The 24,068-nt window shown below is 36.6% G+C and overlaps 1 protein-coding gene across 4 annotated transcripts in view; it reads left to right on the forward strand.

Annotated features, from left to right (window-relative positions):
• Positions 1 to 22,843, forward strand: part of LOC131592650 (protein kinase C and casein kinase substrate in neurons protein 2) — a 53,864-nt gene extending 31,021 nt beyond the window's left edge. For 2 of the 4 annotated variants that reach the window (XM_058864304.1, XM_058864308.1), the window contains 9 exons: positions 7,561 to 7,717; positions 8,437 to 8,672; positions 9,398 to 9,553; positions 10,601 to 10,776; positions 13,216 to 13,336; positions 15,400 to 15,524; positions 16,199 to 16,315; positions 17,315 to 17,511; positions 21,013 to 22,843. In XM_058864304.1, the coding sequence (XP_058720287.1) occupies positions 7,561 to 7,717; positions 8,437 to 8,672; positions 9,398 to 9,553; positions 10,601 to 10,776; positions 13,216 to 13,336; positions 15,400 to 15,524; positions 16,199 to 16,315; positions 17,315 to 17,511; positions 21,013 to 21,125 (1,398 nt within the window). In that variant the 3' untranslated portion in view covers positions 21,126 to 22,843. The remainder of the gene's footprint in view (positions 1 to 7,560; positions 7,718 to 8,436; positions 8,673 to 9,397; positions 9,554 to 10,600; positions 10,777 to 13,215; positions 13,337 to 15,399; positions 15,525 to 16,198; positions 16,316 to 17,314; positions 17,512 to 21,012) is intronic. The other 2 variants (XM_058864305.1, XM_058864307.1) reach the window with 2 other exon arrangements.
• The last annotated feature ends 1,225 nt before the right edge of the window (positions 22,844 to 24,068 follow it).

The following is a 24,068-nucleotide window of genomic DNA, read 5'->3' on the forward strand; positions in this document are numbered from 1 at the left end:
GAGGCCCTGGCACAGGTTGCCCAGAGAAGCTGTGGCTGCCACATCCCTGGAAGTGTTCCAGGCCAGGTTGTGTGGGGCTTGGAGCAACCTGGGACAGTGGAAGGTGTCCCTGCCCATGGCATGAAGGGTTGGAACAAGATGATCTTTTAAGATCCCTTCCAGCCCAAGCCATTCCATGATACTTCTGGTTTGGAGTCATCTATCCAAACTAAATTTGACTGCAGTTTAGTCTAAAACTCATCCTTTTTTATATGTTAGGAATCGGTTGTTTTGTTTCTGAAGACTGCAACTTTGACTGCTGGTCTTAATCTTTCTCAAAAGGGTTAAACATTTTTGATCAATGTATTTTGCTTGATTTGAGTAGAAAAGACGTGGTGCCTCTGGAATGCCAGCTGAGTGCTTCATGCCTCAGTCACAGGAAGTAAAAAACTCCTAATCTATTTGGAAGTTGTTTTGTTACTACACATTCTGACATTTATGCTCTTGTTAGAGGTCTTTCAAGGTTTTTGACACAGTAAGTTTTTTCTTTGTTTTTGAAGTCAGCTTGCAGTTTGTTAAAATCCACCTTGTTATGTTTTGCTGCTGTAGCTGAAAGCAGTGAATGTATTTGAACTTTGTGGTACAGAAGTGACAGTCTGGCAGGGTGAGCTTTCAGGTTTTTTCCCTCACATCCAAAATAGCTCAGATTTATTTACCTTCGGACTGTGCTGCAAAGCCCATCTTTTTTGTAAAGGCATTTAGGAAAGAGTAAGGAAGCTGGCTGTGGTACCTAGCTGAAAAACTGACTGCAAAAGCTGTTTTTTGCTGACTATATATCTATTGAAACTAAAACACTTCTAGTTGTTAAAAGCTGGTTGTTCTGTTGAGCTGATGTGATCTGTACCTGATAAAATGTTGACAAGTGAACTTCAAAGCTTTTGCCATTGCTGTTGACAGAAATTTAATTGTCTTTAGGACATTAAACACTTTCTTCTTTATCAGTTTTCTGACTCTAGAAGGCTTTGGTTTCTTTTGGAACTGTCATTGCCTTTGCTTTCTTTCTTACTAAAATGTGTGAATCTAGTTTTTGTAGTTGCCTCGTAGTAGATTTACTACTCTAACCTTGTCTGGTTGCATATGTTCAGACTGTCCATGGAGCGGTTCAATGAAGGTTACTTTATCTGTTAAGCTTGTTTTTATTAAGTTGCTATTTCAATACTGTTCATGGAAATTTCCAGTTCTAGCACTGAGAGTTAAGTTCAGTGCTGGAAATACAATACAAATTCTAACTTGTTTCCTCTAAAGGTTAGTATTTTTTATTACAACACAGATATTGTTATCAGGTTCTGCTTTGTGGTTGGAAAATTGTTGTCTTGTTGAAAAGGAATTGGACAAGTTGCTGTTTGGACTTGTATTCATATTGATGGCTTACTGTAGATCTGGGAGTCAGAAAAGGTGGGTAGGTCAAGGCTTAGGCAGGGGTAGTATGTTGTATCAGAACAGCTGATATGACTGAAAGAAAAAGGCTTTCAGAGCCTTTGTTAAGTGTGCCAAAGAAATAGCAACAGCTTTCATAATTAAATTGAAGTGTTTTTTTCATATTTGGTAAACCCAAGATAAAACTTTTAAGTTTTTTTGTCTTCTAGCAGAATGACAAATCCTTTTCAGTAGAACAAATCCTTTTTTTCCCCTCTAACTTCTTCAGGTGTTTAGTCAACAGAAATACTTTGGGAGTCAGAGGATTTTGTAGATGTTTTAAAATAGATTGCTTAGAGAACAAATAACTGCAAAATACTAAGAAAAGGCTTTCTGAAGAATAATTCCCACAATAGCAGTGGAGGATTTCATCAAAGTTTCAATTGTAGTAGTGTCTTAAATTACCTAAGAAATGGAAATTTCACTCTCCTAATTTATTTTTTTTGTCAGGCCTCAATGTACCTTGATGCTGGTTAAGCTCATAACTCTCTCTGGGTGCAGAAATCCTGGAGACTGAGGAATCTTGTTGATAAGCTCCAAGAAGGAATTGCTTCATCTGTGTTAGTAGCTGACAAGGATGATGTGCTTTGGGTAATCAGAGGTTGTTGCTGATAGCCTGAAGCTGGGTGGCAGCAGTTTTTCCAAGGGAAAGTGGAAAATACACAATTTAAAAGCCTTTCTATTTTGTCCTCATCTATCATATGGAGTCTAAGCATTTGCATGACTGCTGTAAATGCATCATTATCATTTAGGGCACTTTCTGCATCCAGAAATAGACCGTGGCAAAACTCGTTAGTTCCAATATTGTGTTGCTTTAGTTAAACATGAGAAATGGGCATGAGGACAATTTGCCTTCTCTTTCAGGAGTATTAGACATTTTGGAATGCCCATGAAAGACTTTAGTATATTAATAATTAATGAAATGTATAATAAAGTTTGCTTTTCTGTTTATTAAGCTCCAACCTTATGCTTGGTAATCACTATTGGGGATATATTAAATGAAAAATGCCTTGAGCAAGATGAGACCAATAGTCTTGTTCAGTTACATACCTGTGAAGGTGAGAAAGCCAATGAGTGAGTGTTCCTAGAGGTCAAAGTGAAAGTGTATGCATGTCTTGCAAGGGAAGACATCAAAAGGAGCAGCTACCCTGCCTGTGGAGGCACTTATTTTAATTGAGCTCTGGGTCCCTCAGAGTCTGCGTGTTCCTTATCCCCTAGGTGTGCTTCCTTATCTCCCTGACTTTTTCTGCTAACATCAGCAGTATGGAGCCCGTTTATTGCAGGGGTGTTTAAAACACGTACTTACCCAAACAGAAATAGTCACGCTGAACAGCTGCTAAACCTGCAGCTGGGATTATTTTAGCCCTGTGAGTGATTCCCTTGGAGGACAGGACAGGACCTGGTATGCATTTTGAAGTGCTGAATACAGGACTTCCGTTGCTTTCTGAAGGATTTGCTGAGAATCCATTACAAATATAAGACTTTCAGCCTCATAAAGTGGAAGCTGATCCCCTGTGTAGTATGGATGAATCAATTTGCCATTGTCCCCTGCCCCCTCCTAAACACATAGAAAACCAACAAAACAAACCACTAAAAAACCCCTACCCAAAACAAAAACCCACCCAAAGCAAGGCCCAAATGCAACACTCCAGATAAAAAAATACTTGGGCTCTGAAATAATAGATTCCTGTCACATAGTTGTTTTTTAAATCTCCTAACTTTGAGCAGTGGAATATTTTTCATTTATATTGCTAGTATTTGCTTTAATGGTGTATTTGCCTTAAGATTTTGTGTGTTTAAGAGCTTCCTCAGGATTTTTCTTGTAACCAGAGGTGAATTTATATGCATAAAATTAAACTTACTTAGAGCTAGTGCTAATATGTACTTGGACTATATGTGTTAATTGTGCACCACGATAATTATTCTTATATATAAAAACCACATAGTGGTTATACATGTTATTGCTGGTTGAAATGTTTGGAAGCTTCCTGTTTGATATAGCTGGAAAGAAATTTTACTCATGGTTAAATGGAGTGCTGGAAATAGTGTGTATCCCCATGTTGGCCAGTGGTGTGTGTGGGCTTGACTATGAACCTTTAAAGCTTATTATTCTGTTTCATGCCTAGGAGTATTTGCTCCTAAAAATACCCTTGTTGACTTTCTTTTGAATGGTTCCAGTTCATAAAGGCTGACTTGCTATGAATAAGATCTGTAAGCTTGGAAAAAGAGTTGACATCAAATCTATCTTCAGGCATTTGAAACTCCTGAAGTATTTGTGGTATACTGTTTATCATGGCATGCTGAAATTACCTAACAGGAGTTTAGCAATAGCTGAATGTTTGCCACCTTCTGGACTGCTAATAAATGAAAATACTCTTCTTTTTTCTCAGTGTATCAGAAAAACCTGCAAGGTGTGTTTAACACTCTAGACTTTCGTGCTGCTCTGTGAATATGCCTTAAAATTTAAGAGTCTAACAGTAAAGGAGCCTACATAATTTAAGACTCCCTTTGTGTTTAGTGCTGCAAAATTGTAGAATAACGAGGTTGTAAACTCTTAGATATCCCCACTAAAGTTCCTATCAGTGACAGTGCTTGGCTCCCTTGGTCCAAGGAAAGCTGCCTGCGCTGCCAACTATAGGATTATCAGTGCCTCATCAGAGGGTGTCTCTGTGTTTTTTCTGGATGTTAACAGATTCCCTAAATATTAGATTTGGCAGAGGATTTGAGGTGCATTTGCTGTGCTCATGCCTGAGAGGAAGTTGTAAAATCAGAAGGAATGCTTTCTTGATTAAGCTAAATGGAGACCTGTAAAAGAGAAACGGGGCAAAATAAGATCAACTGAGGTTTATTAGTAGCATAACTCAGTATTTTTTGCAGTGGAAAAGGGTTAAAACTGATGGTTAGTTCAAATTAGAACAGGTAGGGAAAGTGACACAACACTATGAATCACAATCTTCCCAGAATGGACTGATTGCATAAAAAAAAAGTGACCATTATAGTGTTTTTTTTAAGAAATAAACTCTTGGTTATTTTGAAGTGTTTCTGACATCTGTGGGTAAACAGCAACTGAATTTGATATCGTGAAATAAACTATCTCTTTCAGATGGAAGTAGTGTTGATGTTAAAATGAAAGTGGGATATAGCTTTTAAATATCTATTTTACTTTTTGAAATTGTAAGAAAGTTTGTAATCTTACAGTTCACTTTCCTGAAACAAATATTTTATTTGTAGAACATGAAAACTTATAACTGCACATCATAACTTCATTCATGTCTTAGTCGTCTGCTGTCTGTTTAGCAGGAAGTAGCCCAATGCTCAGAATGATCAGGAAATTATTCTAACTAGCAAAATCATCTATGTTCATGCACTGTACAGGGCTAATTGAGAAATCTGAAAATTTCCAGGCATTATGTAAATATGGCTCTGACTGAAATAAAGAAGCACAGAATTTTCTGTTTGTGTGGTTCCTGGTCAGTTGCTACAAATAAAATAATTCTTCATTTTTCATTTCCTCAAATACTTCTTGAGAAGGGGAAAGAGGAAGTCTTGCAGAATGTTTGCCCTTTACCTCATAAACTGGAGAAAAGGGTCTTGAATAAATAATGTACAACATCATGTTTTTCAGAGTTCCAGGTGTCTTGAGTGTGTTTCTAAGTTTTTCATTTATTGTTTCAACCTATCTACAGTTAATGTAGTAGTTCCTTGGGCACATAAAGACCAAAGTTCTGTTCAGTTTACTTGGCTCTGTGGCCTAAAGACCTTGCGTCTCAAATCTTGCATCCTACAGTGGCAGGCTGCACATCCCACATTTCTAAAATGTGTCATTGCAGTGTCCATAACTTAAAATGCAATTTTTAAAAGAAACGACTAGGTTTTCAACATGTTACATGCCAAGTTATATAAGTTATGTTCTCTGCCATACAACACAGAAAAAATGCTGTATTTCCAAAATTCTACCATTCCTCATAGGGCAAATTTCAGTGTAAAATGCTTTCTTTGCAATACTTGGTTATTTTCTAGCATCGTAGGCTTGGTGGTTCCTCTTCATTCTAAACTGTGATGCTGAGTTCCTTCAGTCCTCCTGTTAGGAGGAGGAGGAGGTCGGGTGAATTATCTGTGGTGTGCATGCAGCTCTTTAAAGGTGCCCTTATGTGATAACAGTGAATGGACCATCACAGGTAAGCTCAGTTCAGTTCTCTGAATACCCGCCTGAAATTTGGCAACTGCTGGATGCTGCCATGAGGTTAGAGTTTGCCCAGACAATGCAAAATGAAAGGATCAAATATATCACAAGGCAGCCAGCTATCATCCAATATTAGTATTTGAAATGCTAATTTAATAGTGAAAATTTATGAAAGGAAATGTTTGTGCTACACACATAAATCCCTGGACACCTAACTGGAGACACAAATTGATGTTAATATAAGGCTTCAGTAAGCTAACATAACCTGTTCTGAAAGTCTGCTTGACTGTGAACCTACAGCTGGAGTACTTTTGAGCAGATGAATGATTTGTCTTTCATTACAAAGACTGTAGATATTCTTGGAGGTATTTAATTCCCTTAACACTTTGATGATGTATTATAACTGCCTACTTCTCCATTTCCATTTCTCCTGAAAATAGAAGGTTATTTTTCATGCTTTCTTGTTAACAGATGCAATCAGTTGACTTGGATGTATTGACTATCTCTGGTAGCTATTTCTCTTCAGTTATGTTGTAGCTATGTTTAAATGTGCAGGGACTGTGTGTATGCATTTGTTTACATGATTTAGGCAAATCAGTGGCTGCTAACTAATGTCTTACTTTTAGATGCTAACTAAGTTACTTTGATCTGTTTAAGTGGATCTAGTCCAAACCAAATAAAACATGCTCAATGAATGCTTTGAAGCCACTGTCTAAGAGAAGTGGTTTTGTCATGTCATTGATGGCTTTGATTTTTTTGCCCAGATTTAATGAGAAGACCTAGCATATGTCTGTATTTATTGGTATAGTCATTTATTCCTCAGCTTTTAGTATAGGGATTTTTTTCCCCTTTAAATAGTATTTCCCTGTATACCATTTTTCTCAAGCAAATGGCTTGCATGTACATCTGCTGAAAAAATTCTGAATAAACGTGAACCTAAAAGTTGGATGTTTTTCTCTGGGTCAGATGTGAAACAGATATGATTCAAATGTAAAAACTACTAATGCACTTGGAGTGTTTGAATATTTAATCTACTGTCTTGCTACTAATCTTTGTTTTTCAGTCAGGTTCTTATGGCAGATAAGAAACTGGCTGTGATATTTTATAGGCTGTGCAAGTTCTCTTAACAGAGCTCTTAGGTCTTGTTTAATATTTACAAAAGCCAACCTGAGTGACCTTGAATTAAGTGGAAATGTTACTCTGGGAGCAGTGTAAGGCTTCTTTTCCTTTCAGACATTTAGATTTGTTATTCCATGTTGGTGCGTGCACAAGAGTGAAAAGGGAGTGTTAGTTATATAATGGATGTTCATTACATAAAGTGCATTTTGCTCCATGTCCTCATTTTATTGTAGTTTGTACCTTGAGCAACTGTGGGGTTTTTCTTTCTCCTGTATTTACAATTCTAAGTGTGGTAACTCCATGTCATTGCAGTCAGTATCTTCCCACACTAAATTCTAGAGTATGCTTTGGAAATAATTGCTGTCTGGTTTGTCAACAGTGACCGCATTCTTAAAACCTGTTATTATGGTTGATAGAGATGTTGCAATGCTCCTTTGCAAGTCTCTGCAGTTTTATTAATCCTGAAAGATTGAATACAGCATAAAATTAAGGTATTAGGTACTTGATAAACATTGAAGAGGAAAAGATATACTCTATTATTTCTCTTAATTTTCTCCACTATCTAGAACATTACGAAGAAATAATAATGCAGAACAATTGTGGTGACTGCCCATAATTACATTGCACACTCAGTAAAATATAATATAGCTTTCACTTTTTAAATTAATGTCTTTTTTTTTTACAGAGGAACTTGTAGCCTTTATTGTATTATCTTACTCTTAGTTTACAGTATTCATGTTACTTAGAGATTTGTCTTGTTTTCGGACCTTTCAAGCAGAAATTAAGTCTTTGTCTCTTGGTAGGTTGGAAATTACAAGAGAACAGTAAAACGAATTGATGATGGCCACAGACTTTGCAATGATCTTATGAATTGTATTCATGAGCGGGCACGGATAGAGAAGGTCTATGCTCAGCAGCTCACAGAATGGGCTAAAAGGTGGAAGCAACTTGTGGAGAAAGGTAATGCTGAGTTTGAACTCTGACAACTTTCTCAAATGGAAAAAAATGTTTCTGTGTATCTTTGTTTTGGTAAGTACAAAATAGAAATACAGTATGTTTTAGCCTAAAATGGAGTCTTTGCAAGAGGCTCAGTAATGTGACAAATGACTAAGAACTTTTTGATAAAAACCCAACCAAGCAAAGCCCTGCTCTTTTGCAAGTTTACTTGTTTCTTGCTGAAGCAGATGGATCTACTGAGTACTAGAGAACTGTCTGTTTCTAGATAATTACCAGTACAATTTGAAAAGGGATTCTGAATAACAAGGGGGCAGTGACTGTGGGGGAAAGACTAGTAATTAAAGACCTAGGCATTGCTCTAATGGAAGGCTAAGCTGACGCTATTTAATATATTCTGCAGTAGTTTGTACTTCCATGGTTATTCACTCTTCAAAAAGTATGTTGAGAAACTGAAGGCAGTTCAAAGGGGAGCTCACATGTGGAATACTGAGAATTGTGGTACTGGGGGTAAGGACTCCAGACTAAATGAAAACTATTTTTTTCTGGCCTAAAAGTCTGTAATACTCTAAATTTATACAAAAAGAAATTTTTCCCTTTTCTAGGTTTGCATCACCATTGCTGTTTACAAGTGAATATAAGTCAATAGTTTCAGGTAGTTTCTTGGGAATCTAAGTTCCATGGGAGTGATGGTTACTGAGAATGACACTTTTTGTTGTGTTTAGGCCCACAGTATGGAACAGTAGAAAGGGCTTGGTGTGCTTTTATGTCAGAAGCTGAAAAAGTGAGTGAACTACATCTAGAAGTAAAAGGTTCACTGATGAATGAAGATTTTGAAAAAATCAAGAACTGGCAGAAGGAAGCCTTTCATAAACAAATGATGGGAGGATTTAAGGAAACCAAAGAAGCAGAAGATGGATTTAGGAAAGCTCAAAAACCTTGGGCAAAAAAGCTAAAAGAGGTACAGCAGTAGATTATGTATTAGATATCCTGTGTTATAATATACTAATGTTTCAAATCTCTGTAAGGGAGTAAACTCCCTATTCTTTCTGCTGGACCCTCCTTTCTCTTAAAGATCTCATGCTTTCTGTCCTCTTCTGAAAATAAATACTTTTCTCTTGATCTCTCCTAATCTTGGTGAGTTCAGTGAAAATCTGGAAAAAGTGGAATTTAAGTTATCATTTTAACAGTATCGTATTTCATGCAATTGAAAGTTACGAATTGCTCAAATAAATGAGGGTAAAATAAATGTGTTTGTGGGATTTTTCCCCTCTCATATAACGTTATTCTTAAGTAACAGGTTGATAGAAAAAGGGGGTGCAGGTGAACATGAGCACGAGGGAAAAGTGTTTAGTCGGGACTTTCTATAAACCTTTTATTGAGTCACTTCTCTAAGTGTATTCAACACTTAGTATTAGTATTCAACACTCACTTGAAGTATTCAGCACTCCTCTAAGCTGTATGAGTGACATTTCTTGTGTGGTGAAAGAATGCTCAAAAAATTTCCTTATGTTGATTCTTATGTGTTGTTCATTCTTTGGCCTAAATGAAAACAATTTCCCACCCAAAATAGAAAACATCCTGAAAAAAACCCTGACAGTTTCTTCATTGCAACATGATTTTATGGCTAAGGTTTTATGTTGCTGTAGACTGTTCCAGATGCAAAGACTTAAAACTCTTTTGTAGGTGGAAGCTGCAAAGAAAGCTTACCATGCTGCCTGCAAGGAGGAGAAGCTGGCTATATCCAGAGAAACAAACAGCAAAGCTGACCCAGCACTGAATCCTGAACAGCTCAAGAAATTACAAGACAAGGTGGAGAGAAGCAAACAAGATGTACTAAAGGTATACTGGATGTTTTTTTAACCTATAGCTTGTGCATATTTAAGCTCTTTTTTCCTCCTGAATATGCTGTGAACACCAGTTTGCATAGATCTGTCAGTTGTAGTCCTGTACTAAAGTTTAGTTTTCTCCCAAAAATGTGTTCTTGCCAAATTTTTCTTCTCTGAAAATGAATAATGTATGGCCTCTATTTCATTTAAGTTCTTTAGGCAAGGAAACTAAGCACAGTAAGCCAGCAAACTTCTAGGGCAGAGTTTTACTTATTTACTAGTGAGAGCTCAGCTATTTCACTTGTGAATCTGAGAGATATATGCCTAAAACTTGCTGACGACTGAATATGTCATCATTTTTTAATGCAAAATGCATTTTTTAAAAAAATTTAAGCTGATATAATCCACTTAAATAAATGCTGTTCTGTTACACAATTTGCTTTATCTCTTTAGTGAGCTGCAGCTGAGAGGCTTTTAATGTGTGATTCCTCAAGGATGTCTTTTTCCTTTGAGAATGCTGTTCTGGGATCTGGAATGTTGTGTTCCACCAGCTGGGATCTTTTAATTTCTGCCTATGGACTACTTCTGTAAATTAGTGCAGTCTGAGATTGTATCTGTTAGCAGAGCTCACAGTGTGTGCAATTTATATTCACAAGGATGTACACAATGTTTGGGGTTTTGGTCATAACTCACAGTGCACTGTGTAAATTACTAAAGAAAAGACAGCGCTTTAAAAGATCTCCAAATACCTTCAATAAATTGAAAGACTTTCTGCTCTGATTTACTCTGTAGCTCCTTTGTTTTTTACCTTTAGTGTTACATTAACATTTGTCATGGTTTCTGTTAAAAAGCCAGAGAAGAGGCTTGGAGGTTTATTGGAACTGTTTCGGCAGTTTACTTAGATAACTCTCATTGTGCCCTAAGGTGGGTACAATGGTTGTGAGAGGAGATGGGAGCTTGGCAACTTCTGGTCTAAACCTTGGTCATTACTGCATAGATAAGTCTATTTTGTAAGGCAGTAATAAAATATATTGCTAACAGTTTGGTTTTGTACCCCCAGACAAAAGAAAAGTATGAAAAATCACTGAAAGAATTAGATAATGCTACTCCTCAATATATGGAGAACATGGAGCAGGTATTTGAACAGTGCCAGCAGTTTGAGGAGAAACGGTTGCGTTTCTTCCGAGAAGTGTTACTGGAAGTTCAGAAACACCTTGATTTGTCCAACGTTGCAAGGTAAAACTGTAAGACTTCAAAATTAATGCTTAATACACTTTTCTGTGAAAAGTAATAAATACTTCAAGTAGATCAGAGTTCTGATTTCTTTCTAATGTGTTGATTCAGTTTGAAAGTGTAAGTGAAAGAGATTAATGCTTTGTTTTGTCTAAAACGAGATTAGCACCTATCTCTAACATTTGCCAGAACCAACACACCTTCATTCTTGTGGTATTTTATAATCAAATATGTTCCAGTTAGAAAGGATTCAGTGCTTAGAACAAAAAAATGCTGGATCAAGATTGGGAAAAGAGGATTTTGGTGTATTATGTGTCTTGTATGTTTATTGGAGAACAAACTAGAATTTATTAGTGCAGGACAGCATGAAATTTATAGTCAATACATTTATTGTTAAAATATTAGAGCTCAGTAATGAAATTACCTTAATATGGGGATAAATTTAATATACATAAGTTAACCACTTCTGAACTCTTGTCCATCTTAATTTCAACCTTTGTATTTCAAAGTCTGCTCTTTATACTGTCATATGTATCAAGCATGCCTTGTATTTTGTTCTTTCTGCGTGAGCCTTCACTGTATTCCAAGAAAGCTAAACTCTTGCTAGGGAGTTCCAGACACAGAAATACGCACAGTGAGTGCTGTAACCATGGTGGTATTTTACATCCCACTTCTAACAGCAGAGGTCACCTGCACTGTGGTTAGCACTTCAAGTGCAAGGAGAAAAGGAAGAGCAGAATTTAGTTTTAACCTGAACGGTGTCCCAAACTGGCTTGCTATGCTGTCGCACAAATGTTAATGCTGGCATGAGAGAAAGGAGTAACATAGACACAAGAACAAAAACAGAGCAAGCAGTAGGTAAGGGCAAAACCACTTATTTTGGCATCGTTGCCATTTTGGGTTGCTTCAAACTTCTTATGGAACTGCTGTGGGAGTTAGGTTCTTTTTACTCTTTTTCCTTTTACTACTTTTTAGAGTAGATGGTAGAATTGCTTCCCATTTAATTCAGTTTCATCAGATTAAAGGAAACTACAAAACAGAAATAAATGAGAAATAGTTGACTTAATGGACGAGGTTGGGGGAAGACCGCAGAAAATGACCAAGTGGAGAGGCAATGATTTCCTTTTAAGATACTTAGAATTCCAGGACTGGTCATAATAAGGTGCAAACAAAGAACAGAACTATTAGGGTGAAACTAGGGGAAAAGCAGCTATAGCTGTTTATCTATTTCCTTATCTTTGCCTGTTTCAGTAGAGAGATAGCTTGATTTTTAAATTTAATGATGCTAAAGAGCACACTCCAGAAAATGGCCTGACACGTTTTCCAGAGATGTAGACCTAAAGTTTATTGTTGATTTAACTGATGGCTAGTAAGCCATTCAAAATTATGTATTCCCTTTCTCAAAATACATGATTCTCTATTGCTTAAATATATTGAAATGACTGCTGGTGTAGGAAAAAACCCATACCATGTATATGTTAAAGCACTCGAGTATTATATAGAAAGTGAGAAATGGTGAAGTGTTATTTGAGAAAGTTTGGCTCCTTGACGATGTAGTGCTAATGAATTCTATTCTAAATTTTGTATGATTTGGTCTGGAAGGATTTTTGCAAATTCTCTACCTTGAGTATAATAACATCTTAACTATATATAAAATAATATCATAGCAGTTCTGTGTCATCTATTTTAAGCCTTGTGACTGTTGTGTTGAGATCTTTTTGTACTCCATATTGCACCGTATTGATGGCTTTGTTGTAAATGTACAATCATGCACATTACCATGTGCATGGACTGGGATCAGGGGATCAGAGCATGACTTCTGTTTATGAAAAACAAGTAGACTTAAGAGATAAAAAGTAGTGAGGTTCTTTTTCAGTGTTTTATATAAATAGTACAGTTAGTAAAATCAGAGAATACCCAAACCGGTAAAAGCAGTTAGCAGATATTATACCTGCATAGGAAAATGTGTAACCCATTCACCTCTGCTTTAGCTTTGGGGGTTTTGTTTTTATTATTGCTTACAATTCTCATTGGACTAAAGCAGAAGTTTTCAGAGAGTCCTAGGGACTTAGCACAAAACTGCTTTTTACTGTCTTGTAGATAACCTTTGAAATTCAAGAAATCTTGAGACTGCAGTTCAGTAGTTTAAATACAGTCCTATGTATATACATTTCTTTTAATGACAGCCAGTTAACTTACATAAGAGTCATAGTTTTAAAATCTGGTAAAGATTTTATGGTGGAGTGAACTTTCATCAAGTTTACTTGTTGGGCTACTCTTCCCTTTTTACAGTAATAGGTCTGTCAGATTTTAAAAGTCTATCTTGCTATAAGTTTTTTCAATACTATTGTGAACTTTCAAATATTTTTTAAAAAAATTTTCTAGGGATTTGCCATGATTCTAAATGTTACACTAAATTAGAAGACAAATTTGTTTTTGCAGTTACAAAAATATCTACCGTGAACTGGAACAGAATATCAAAACAGCAGATGCTGTTGAAGACTTGCGGTGGTTTAGAGCTAATCAAGGTCCAGGGATGTCAATGAATTGGCCTCAGTTTGAGGTAAGGTCACAGTACTTAAGCCCCAGAATTGTTTTGTCTATGTTTTTCCTCTTTGCTTTTTGTAGTATTTCTTTCTGGTGTAATTCTTAACTTCAATCTTGAATCTGTTTGTTTTACAAGACGTAGTAGTTTTCTTACCTCAATTTTCATTGGGCTCTTTTCATCCCACAACTTTTGAAGGTAATTATGTTGGGTACGTATTTAAAGAGAAAATGGGTAAACCAGAAAACTACAGTGACTTTTTTTAAGCTTAAGTCATTGCTGAAGTTGTTAGCCATTGTTTAGTTGACACATCTCTGACACCTGCATATGTTATCCTTTATGTTTTACTTCTTCCCTTTGGTGACAAACTTCAATTTGAATCTCATTGCTCATAGCAGATAATTGTAGTGTATGCTGCAAAGATGCTGAAAAAGTCTGAACTAAACAGTCAAAATTTGAAAATTGGTATTTAAAATTCAATTTTAAAAAAGTCACCTTTACCTAGGTGGCCATTTTATTGCTGGATGCCATTTTCAAAAGAAAGGAGTTTTTCTAAGTGGTGTTCTGTAAACATAGCCTACAATAAATAAGCACAAAAAGGTGTCAGTGCAGATCATACTATTTGTGTATGATAGCTGGAAGTGGAATGAGTTGGACCAGAAGCATGAGTTTAGTTGAAATAAGTTCCAGAGATTAAATTGATGGAGTGGAAGCATAAACTCTGGAGTGTTTTGCTGTTCCCTTATTAACCATAAAGGAAAACAGCACTTGTTTTTAAAATACTGAGCAACTTTACATTAGATGTTTGAGGAAGAAGATTCATAACCATACTGTAGAATTGCTTCTCCTGAAACACTGAAGTGCAGTTACTTCTGTGTGGGGAAATTACTATCCTTTTTCTTACACATTATAATTAACAAATTAAATGTTCCTCTTACTGTTTTCATAATCAAGTTTTTTTCTCGTTTACATGCTACAAGGATGATGTAAGTAAAAAAGTCATGATGAAATGACTATGAAATTGCATTGTAAACTGCAAATAAGTATAGGTCGGTGGTCTTTAAACTGTGGTAACTCAGAAATACAATGTGTATTTTACAACGTTAAAATAATGAGGTATTTGAAGAACCTGCAGAAAACACGGGACTGATTATGCTACATAGGAGTAATAGCAACTCTGAAAACTTCAATTTCCTGATAAAAATACTGATCTCAAAATGCCATCTTTTGTATAGCGAACTCTCTCCTGACTTTTTTTTTTAACTTTAAGACTTCTGTGAGGAAACATGTCTCAGCATAGGGTATTTTCTTGCTTCCAGTTTGTTTTCTCTTGGTTCCTGCTTTGTATCAGGTGTATTTAGTATAACAGGAAATCAAAGCTTAACTTTGACTTGATGCAGGAGTTGTGTTTAGGTCTCACCATGCATACCCCATCTGCCTATGAATGGTTCAAAACATCAAGGAGGGTCTACAAGTGACATCATTGGTCTTGTCAATACTTGTGTTAATTTGAGCCTTAACTCCTATAGATGGCTTTTTAGGACAATGAATTTCACTAAATCCGAAGTGAAGTACCTTAAAGGCTTAAATCTTAGGCACAGATTTAAATTATCTTCTTCTTCGTAAGTCATCTGAGAGTGTTTCTTGAGAAGTAAGCCCTGTCTTACAATACCTTTTTTAATGGAATGTTAGTTACCTTTTAAAGCCAGATATCATTGCATTATTTGAAACTGTGAGCTGACACCGTATATCTTTTAAATATCTGTACTGGCCAGCTCTTTTGATTTCTCCAGTTGTGTGCCAGATGTCTGGTATTTTAAGTCTTTTCAAGGGGTTTCGAATACTCAACAGGGAAGTACAGGTAACCTTGGGATTTTGTGAGTAGCACAGATACCTGTTTGCATTGCTGGAGTAGGAACTAGATGAGAATCATAAATGAAACATTTAGAGTGACTCATCTTTAGTAATTACTGGTAGTGTTGTCTATATAGATATATGTTCCATAACTCGGTTATGTGAATTAAATGTGATAATTACTTGTTCAATTGAATTTCTCAATCACCTTTTTCATTCGTTGGTAGGAGTGGTCTGCAGACCTGAATCGCACTCTTAGTAGAAGAGAAAAGAAGAAGGCTTCTGATGGAGTGACTCTGACTGGCATTAATCAGACGGGAGACCAAGTTTCACAGCTTAACAAACATAGCAGGTAGCTTTTTTTATGCCTAAAAACACTAATTGGAAAAGATTGTTGCTTTCAAATACACATAATACAAATAAGTTCTACAGGATCAAAGTCACTGTTCAATGAAATGATAATTATCTGTGAACATTTTTAGAGGTGTCTCTGCACTTAACAAATTAATTTGGGAATTATTCTTTATTTTATAGCTCTCTTTTCATTGGGAGCTGAGAGAAACAAAGCTTCATGAGAAACTGAACTTTCTGTACCTGATCTGGTGATCTCCTCCACCTTCCCATCTCCAGAAATAACAATAATACTTTGAAATCTTACTTCGCAAAACATTTATTCACATCAGAATTCTGAATCTGATTAATACAAAACTGTTAACGTCAACTGCTTTAAAAAGGAATGAAGCTGGCCAGAAAAATTGCATTTCCTTTTATTGCAGGCAATAGGAAAAAAGAAATTGTGGTCTACAAAGGATATTCTAATTGTGAAGGAATGCTCCATATGGGAGACTTTCCAAGTTTTCTTGAGCCTTATGCTGCATTTGATAGATGTTTTGATTTTGTTTAGTTGTTTATTTATTTTTTTTGGCTGAAGGAGGGATCTGCTAAGAAACTGCTTAATGGGACACCAATGACAGTGTTCTCTCATACAGATAGGGTCACCATAATGCTTTTTCTTTTCCAAATTAGCAGTTTTAGTGTCCAGAGTAACACAGTGCAGTCAGTGCAATCAAGTTACAATCCCTTTGAAGATGAAGAAGATACTGGGAGTACTGTCAGTGAAAAGGAGGACAATAAGATCAAAAAGTTGGTGAAATGTTGTTTTTTAATTGTTTCCACATTTTCACTTTGTCTACCCAGGGTTTTCTATTTTTGGTTTCTATAACACTATGCTGGTCAGTGCATGAAGTGCTTTTTAGCAGTTGTGTAAGCAACACTGTAACCTGTCTTTCCTAGCAGATGCCGTATCTGTTGTTTGATCTTTGGTTTCAAACTACTGTGGTTATTGGCAGTTGCTAACAGAACTGTTGTTGCTTTTTTTTCCCTTCCTTTCCCAGTCCTATAAAACATTACAACTGATGTGTTTTTCTAGTGAAACTGCTTCTGGAGCTTTACTGCTCTGTGTCTTCTCACTTAATAAATCTGCTTTTAAGATGCTTTCTTTTTTTGTTTAGGACCTTCTCGAGCAGCTGCCTGTTGCTTCAGTGTACACTCTAGGGATATTCCACTCTCTTAACTGGCATGTGCATGCTGAACAATGAACTTCCCTTTAAATGATCAAGTTGTTGCAGTATAATGAAGTTTTGTATTGGTGGATTGCAATATAGAAAAAGTGTTGGAAGTTATTGTAGAGGTGCACAGAGGTTTGGGAGGAAGGTTCTGCAAAGCAATTTAAATGTTTTACCTAAACCAGATAATCCCTCTCATTGACTATGGCATCCCTTTCACCTTTCCAGAGTAAATAGTCCCATGGATTATGTGGATTATATTATAGATATTATATATATTATATATAATATATATTATATAGAGAAGTATTTTGAGTTTGTAGGGAGATTGGTGTGTGTTGGTTTTGCCTTTTTGTAACTTTGTAAATGTATTGCAAGAATGGGTTCTTTTTGGTTTGGTTTTTTTTTTTTTTTTTAGTGAGGCATTATTAGTTAAAGATAGATGGGAAGATACCAGAAAGAAAGTTTCAAAACTGGGCCTTAGAGTGGAGTTTAAGCATATTTAGGGGTATCTTAGTGGTATTTCTAGTCCCCCATTTTAAGAGCAGAAAAGAATAATTTCAACATTGATTTTCAGTGTTAGCAGCTATGAGAAAAACCAAAGCTACCCTACAGATTGGTCTGATGAAGAGTCCAACAACCCCTTCTCTTCCACTGATGCAAATGGAGACACCAATCCCTTTGATGAAGATACCCCTCCTGCCATGGAGGTGAGAGTACGTGCACTCTATGACTATGAGGGCCAGGAGCAAGATGAGCTCAGCTTTAAAGCTGGTAAGTTTGCAACATTTACTTTAAAATATTTGTCAGGAAGGAGAAAGGCAGGGGATTTTTATTTTTTCTTTTCAGCTTTTATTTTGTGAAGTCACCTGTTTCTCTGGATTTACAGCTCTACGTACAGGATCCTGTCTAGCCATCATCCCTCCTGACAGTGCTTTTTGGTATTCCCTGTTTAGCAGCACTAACTCCTAAGCTTTTTGGAATGTGTTGGGCTGCCTCTGAGATATTCCTTTCGTATCATCTTAAGTGAAACAAAATGACCTGCAGAACTGAAAATCCTTTCTCTCCCTTTTCTTCTTGGGTGACAGCTGCTGCTTTTTAGCTGTCTGGAAATGCCAGCCCTACAGAGTTGTTTTTTTAAAGGAAAATACTACAGCAGCTAATCTTGAAACTGTATTAAATCAACTGACAGCTTCTCTGTTTAAATGGAAAGCATCCAATTTTTGGCATCCAACTTTCTGCAATGCTAACATTTTAGTGTTGAATATTTAGTCATGGACAGATACTTTTTTAACTGTCTCTTTTCAACCCTCTTCAGTGTATGTTAAGCACAGGAAATGTGTTCACCTGGTTTTTTTAGTCCTGTGTCATATTAGCGTACACTTAGTACACGTCTTCCTTCCTCAGATGTTGTATCTCCCTTGAGCCCTAAGCCCTTTTTTCCCTAACTGTTAAAGGAGAGAGCGGGAGAGATGCAGCTGATGGGGGAGACCCATCACACACTGTTTCCACACACAGGAAGGTGCCATCAGGGTGTGATGGCTGCACATCACAGATGCAGCTGCCTCCAGCTGAAATCTACCTCCTGTTCATGACTGTTCATGACTTTCAAGCCAATTGTTCAACTGTCTTGCCTAAAGTTGCAGGAGACATTTCCCAACCAGGAAGTCCAGAACAATATTGCAGGAGTAGTTTAGCAAAAGCAAACTTCACTTTGTACAAATGAGAGAGATAGATACTCTTTTGAGTTTGTCTCTTTTCCCATTTGCTTGTCATTTAATACCATCTCCTGTAATTCCCAGATTAATTGTAATAGAAAAACAGCATTCAAGTGTTGAAAAGAAACTCCAGGAAGCTTTTGGTTCTGCCTCCCTTTCTGCTGGGGTTAGTAAGAAGTGTGCTATTTCTCTACCACCTGCTGTGGTTCTTAGATAGATGTTAGGGCTAAAAGTTAGGAAACCAGTCCATGTTGTAGCTAATCAAGGAACTGCAGGTTGTCTGTTCTGCTGATGGAGAAGGGTGGTCCTCAGAATAGTGTGTCCCCAGGTCATACTCTAAACGCAGTTTGTGCTTTCTGAACCAAAACACCCCCCAGCCCAGGCGGTGGTGCTCTGCCTTTAACTCACCACCTTCCTTTTTCATTAGTGAAAACACTGAACATCTGACTTTTCTTCTTTGTAGACGAGTATTGTAGGCTCCCAGAGTGGACGAATAGGTTATTTGTTCATGAATTTTGCTGAATTGTGCCCTGACAGAAGTATATAGTAACAAAACATCTGGTACTTTCTGTGGAATGCACACAAGCTAACAGTTACTTCTCATTCTATGGACTTTTACTGCTCCTTTTTTTCTCAGCAGGGGATTGAAGCATGCTAATCCTCTTGAAATACATCTATGGTACCTGTGAAGCAGCAAGGGTTTACAGCAATGAGTCTTTCCTTGGCAAAACTATGCAATGTTTATATACACAGATGTAATGGTAAAATACAAAGTTAGGTGTTCTGTGCTGGAGTACCAGCTGCCTCACTTGCATTAAACTATTGAACCAAGTGGCTCTCAGTGTGTGAGGTCTGTAGAAATAGAGGATGTATAAACTGTGAGATATACACAGAGATATACAGAGGATGTATAAACTGTGAGATAGACTTGACTTTAGAAGAGTTCAGTACTTTGAAGGAAGAGCATTAAAGAGTGTTACAACACCAAATTATGGCATTGATACAATTGCAGGAAAGGGATGATGTGCTAGACTATGAATCCCCTTACAGATGCTGAATTAATAGGATGGCTGCTTAGTTTTTAGGCAGAAGTGTTAATGTGACTAGCTTTACACTGAACATACAAAAAACTAAGGAAAAGAGCTCACTAGGTCAGGTGGGAGCAAATTTAAAACTTACCCAGTCCTGTGTTCCTCTGTAGATATCCCTAGGCTCCTAAGCAGCTGTCAACAGACAATTAATGCATATTAAGGGCTTGTTCAAATGTACATGTAATTTGGGTATTCAAAGAATTTACCTACAAAATGCTTCTAAATACGTGTTACAGTGCACAGTTCCCATTAAATGTTCTTCAATACATGAAACTCATTTTTTTAATGGAGTACCTTTACATCTGGTGTTTTTTGATTGTTTTTTTTTATGTTTCTTAGCAAACAGCTGTGGGAGGCTTCCAAACAGCATGAATAACTTTATTAGTATTTTATGAGAGGCTTTATAAGCATGTGAAAGGACGGGATATAATTATTTACAATATATCTGTCTCACCCTCCTGTGGCCCTCCATGGCTGAGAATAGTGACAGTAAATGTTGTCTCCGAAATATTGTCAGAATAAGTTATTATGTGTTCTAGTTTTATCATCACAGTGGTTTCATTGTAACTGCTGTGCAGATGACACTTTAAGCATTAATATTTTCTTAGACCTCCAGGATCACTGAGTTTCCGAGCCCAAGCTTTGATACAAATGCATTTGTTAGGGCATACTGTCATTGAAAAATGAATTTTAGTAGTCTTTGTTTTCACTCTTTATTAACGTACACTTAATGGAAGGTTTGAAATTGTACACCCTAATTCTTCAGCACTAGAAAAAGTGGGAAAATTGTAACATCTCCATAAACCAAGTAGAGTCTGAAGTGCCAAACAGTTATTCATAATGTGTATTTACTAGTTTTCTGATAAGCTTAAAAACTAGAAGAGATGCAGCTTTAACCTTTCTAAGAGAAAAGCTAAAAAGATAGGTGTCTTGAGAAGATTTAATATGAAGCTTGTCCATTTCTACCAAAGAATTTATATTCCTTAGGCTAGTTTATATTCTCCTAAATTATACCAAGACTCTGTTTGGGACTTATTATATTGTGATTATTAATCACATAATAATAAGTGATTAATGCCTTCATCATCTATTTCCTATTGCTATGATAAAACACAAATCAGTTTTGTGTAGGGAAATCATTTGACACAAAGAAGTTGGACAGGAGGAAATAATTGTTACTCAATGTGGCCTTTTTTGCCTGGCTGAAGTGGAGCTTCTTTTGCTGCTATGGAGCATCTTGGAGTCTGCAGGCTCTCAAAGTTTGGTTTTTTTTTTCTCAAAATGAAGTTATCTTATAGGTCATAAATGTCTGAATGGATAGGCTGGAAGTTATCAAGCAAATTCTGAGTTACTTAGTCTTTGTAGCATTTTCTTCCATGTTTCCCTTAAAACCTTAAGAACTAAGCCTAATGCAACATTTCTTTTACTTGCTCTAAATTGGGCAAAATGTTCCTTCTTTTCTTCAGGGGATGAGTTAACCAAAATGGAGAATGAAGATGAGCAGGGCTGGTGCAAAGGACGCCTGGACAATGGACAAGTTGGTTTATACCCAGCAAACTATGTGGAACCAATCCAGTGACAAAGGAAAAAATAAACACAGAAGTGTCACAAGAGCTCTGTAGGCCTGTACAGTGTATTTAGGTGAAGTGAGAAAACTCATGTATAGAGTGTATATATTTTAATGAGAAGGTGAGAGCTTGATACCGAAATAAGACTGAATGAAAGACAAAAGCTTGACATTGTTTTCACAACTTTTACACAATGCAAAGGAAAGGAGTTAGGTTGAAAAAATAGTATGATAGGAAAAACACTTTTTAAACTTTTTCTTCCTATATGGTCTGTTATTGTGGATCCTAAACTTTTTTGCATTTTCTATGCTTATGCCACATCCTACCCCAGTATGTGGCTTATGCTCACTTTTGTTTAATCAGTTATTTTAAGTGACCTTCAGTAACTTGCAACTTGAATTTTAAAGGTTATTACAGTTAATTTTTTATTTGTTCTTATCAATGTCTGAAAGATGCAGTATTTTTTTATTTAAATGCTGTGTAGTTAAGCACCTTTTTGTATGCTTTATCAATTAATACTTAAATTATGACATAGATTTAGTCACCACTTGACTGAATGAAAGCTCTTTCCATGTTGTAGCAATCTTTCTGTGTTGTCAGCATGGCTTGAAGTTGTAAATGGAGTTGTAAAACAAAATACTGTATTTAATAAGTATCTATTACAGAAGGTTATTTGTAGCAGAGTTATCTGCAGGTGTCATGGGTTGGGATTCTATTACAAATGTTCTTTACATGGATTGACACTTGAACTAAGAATTTTCCATCTAGATCTTAAGTGGCATTCAAAAGAAATATGAATTATGCATAAGCCCCAGAAGAGTGGCTATTTCCAGCACATGTTTGCAGGAAAAAAATAATCTCCTTTTAACTGCTAATGATTTTTGGTTGATTTGAAATGTTAAATCTGTGAAGGCTGATTATCTTGAACAGAGAAGATTGTAAAATAGACAAAATGCTTTTATTAAGAGACTATCTATGTTGTGTATATGTACATATAATTTGATATTCCAAAATATGAAGAGCATGGCTATTAGTTATCAAGCCTTTTGATGTCAATAAGATTGAGACTATTTTAAGAGATTAAATGGTAGGTATATTTAAATCTGTTTTCCTGCCACATTCATTACTGTACCATAGACAAAGTATTCTGTGATTAGATTTTTCAGAAGTACAGTAAATACACTAATATACTCAAAATCAGTATTTGTGGATAAATTAATGAGTCAAAATATAAAATAGCTTTAGTCCAAACATGGATTATTGTAGCAGAACACTGTAAAATCTATATTTGTTTGCAGTTACAACTTGGCCATCTGGACTAGTGTCAAATATGCATTTGTGACCTTGAAAACTGGGTTGTAAAACTATAGCAGATCTGTGTTAAAACTAAGTATCAGGTAAGTAGATGTTAGGAAGCCATGTTAGGAAGCTACACTGTAATGACGTTAACAAATCTTTTTTGAGGTAACTATAAAACACTGTTGGTAATCTTGGACTTTATAGTTTGCTTTTTGAGCTTATAGATATATTTAGTCATCATTTTCAGTGAATCCAAATGTGCAAGCTTAGAAAGTGGATGTATGTACTTGTCTGCCAACAAAAACTTACCAACATATTTGTTCATCCACAAGACAGTTGCTAAAATTGTCAGGAATTACTGGTTTGAGTCTCTGTATTGTAAAATGTTTTAGAAAACAATAAAATCTGTTAATCTCTTAAAAACATAGAAGGCACCTTTTACTATTTTAATGTATGTCAAAATAGTCTTATAAAAAATAATCTATGCATTTCATTGCAATTCATGGTGACAAAATCTGCATTGTGTAAAAGAACCACAAACCAGGAGTGTGACATGGGTGGCAATGTGCCGTTAACAAAAAAGGGAGGTGCCATGCACAGGAATTCTTGGCAAAACATTCCAGCAAAATCTTCATGGAAGAGAAAACTCTTTTATGGGTATGTAGAGTCTACTGTAATGCTGCTGTCTGCGGTGGTGCCAAGTCTCAGATAGATTGGGTGAGCAGCTAAGTTTTATTTCTTTTTCAATACAGTATCTGAATATTTCCTGCCTTTTGAGTTTTCTTGTTGACTGGCAGTGATTAATGCAGTGCTGTTTGTGACAGCTGGCTGTGGGTTTTACCCATCAACACCAGCTGAACAGCAGATCCCAGAGGTTCATAATCAGGGGCCCAGGGTCTGGTTGGAGGCCTGTGACCAGTGGCGGCCCCCAGTATTAACTGTTTAATACATTCATTAGTGCTTTGGGTGAGGGGAAGGTGGTGACACAGAGCTGGAAGGAGCAGCCAGTCCCCCTGGGGGGCTGCACAGCCCTTCCCAAGGACCTCAGCAGGGTGGAGAGATGGACAGAGGAGCTGTCTGAAATACAGAAAAGGCAGATGCAGGGTCCTGCACCTGGGGAAGAATAACCCTGGGCACCAGGACAGACTGGGGATCACCTTCAGGGAGAAGCTCTGAGGAGAAGGGCCTGGGGGTCCTGGTGGGCAATGAGCTGTCCCTGGGGGCAAGAAGACCAATCAAACCCTGTAAAGTACTTCTGCAGCTGTTTTACACTTCTGTGATCATAAGTAACTTAATAAATAATCAATAAATAGTCAGCTGCCATCCTTCTACTTAATCATTTAATAAATGTACAAGTCCAAACAGGAATCCCTCTGGGGACACACAGATATCCTCCCACTTTTTGTTGCTACAGTCAGTAACTGATTAAATCTTCATTTATTTTCATAGCAGATCACTCCAGCTTTGATCAGGGACATTAGCAAGAACTCGTTGAACATCGTTGAACAAGTCACTTGTTACCTCAGCTAGATAATCTTGACACATGAAATCTCCTGCGAAGTAAAAAAACAGATCAATTGTGGAGTACTGTGGTGGTGATAGACACTTCTAGAATCCGTATGCAGAAAACACTGAAATCTGACTGCCCAGGCAGA

Source organism: Poecile atricapillus, chromosome Z (genome assembly GCF_030490865.1).
Source record: "Poecile atricapillus isolate bPoeAtr1 chromosome Z, bPoeAtr1.hap1, whole genome shotgun sequence".
NCBI classification, from domain to species: domain Eukaryota; kingdom Metazoa; phylum Chordata; class Aves; order Passeriformes; family Paridae; genus Poecile; species Poecile atricapillus.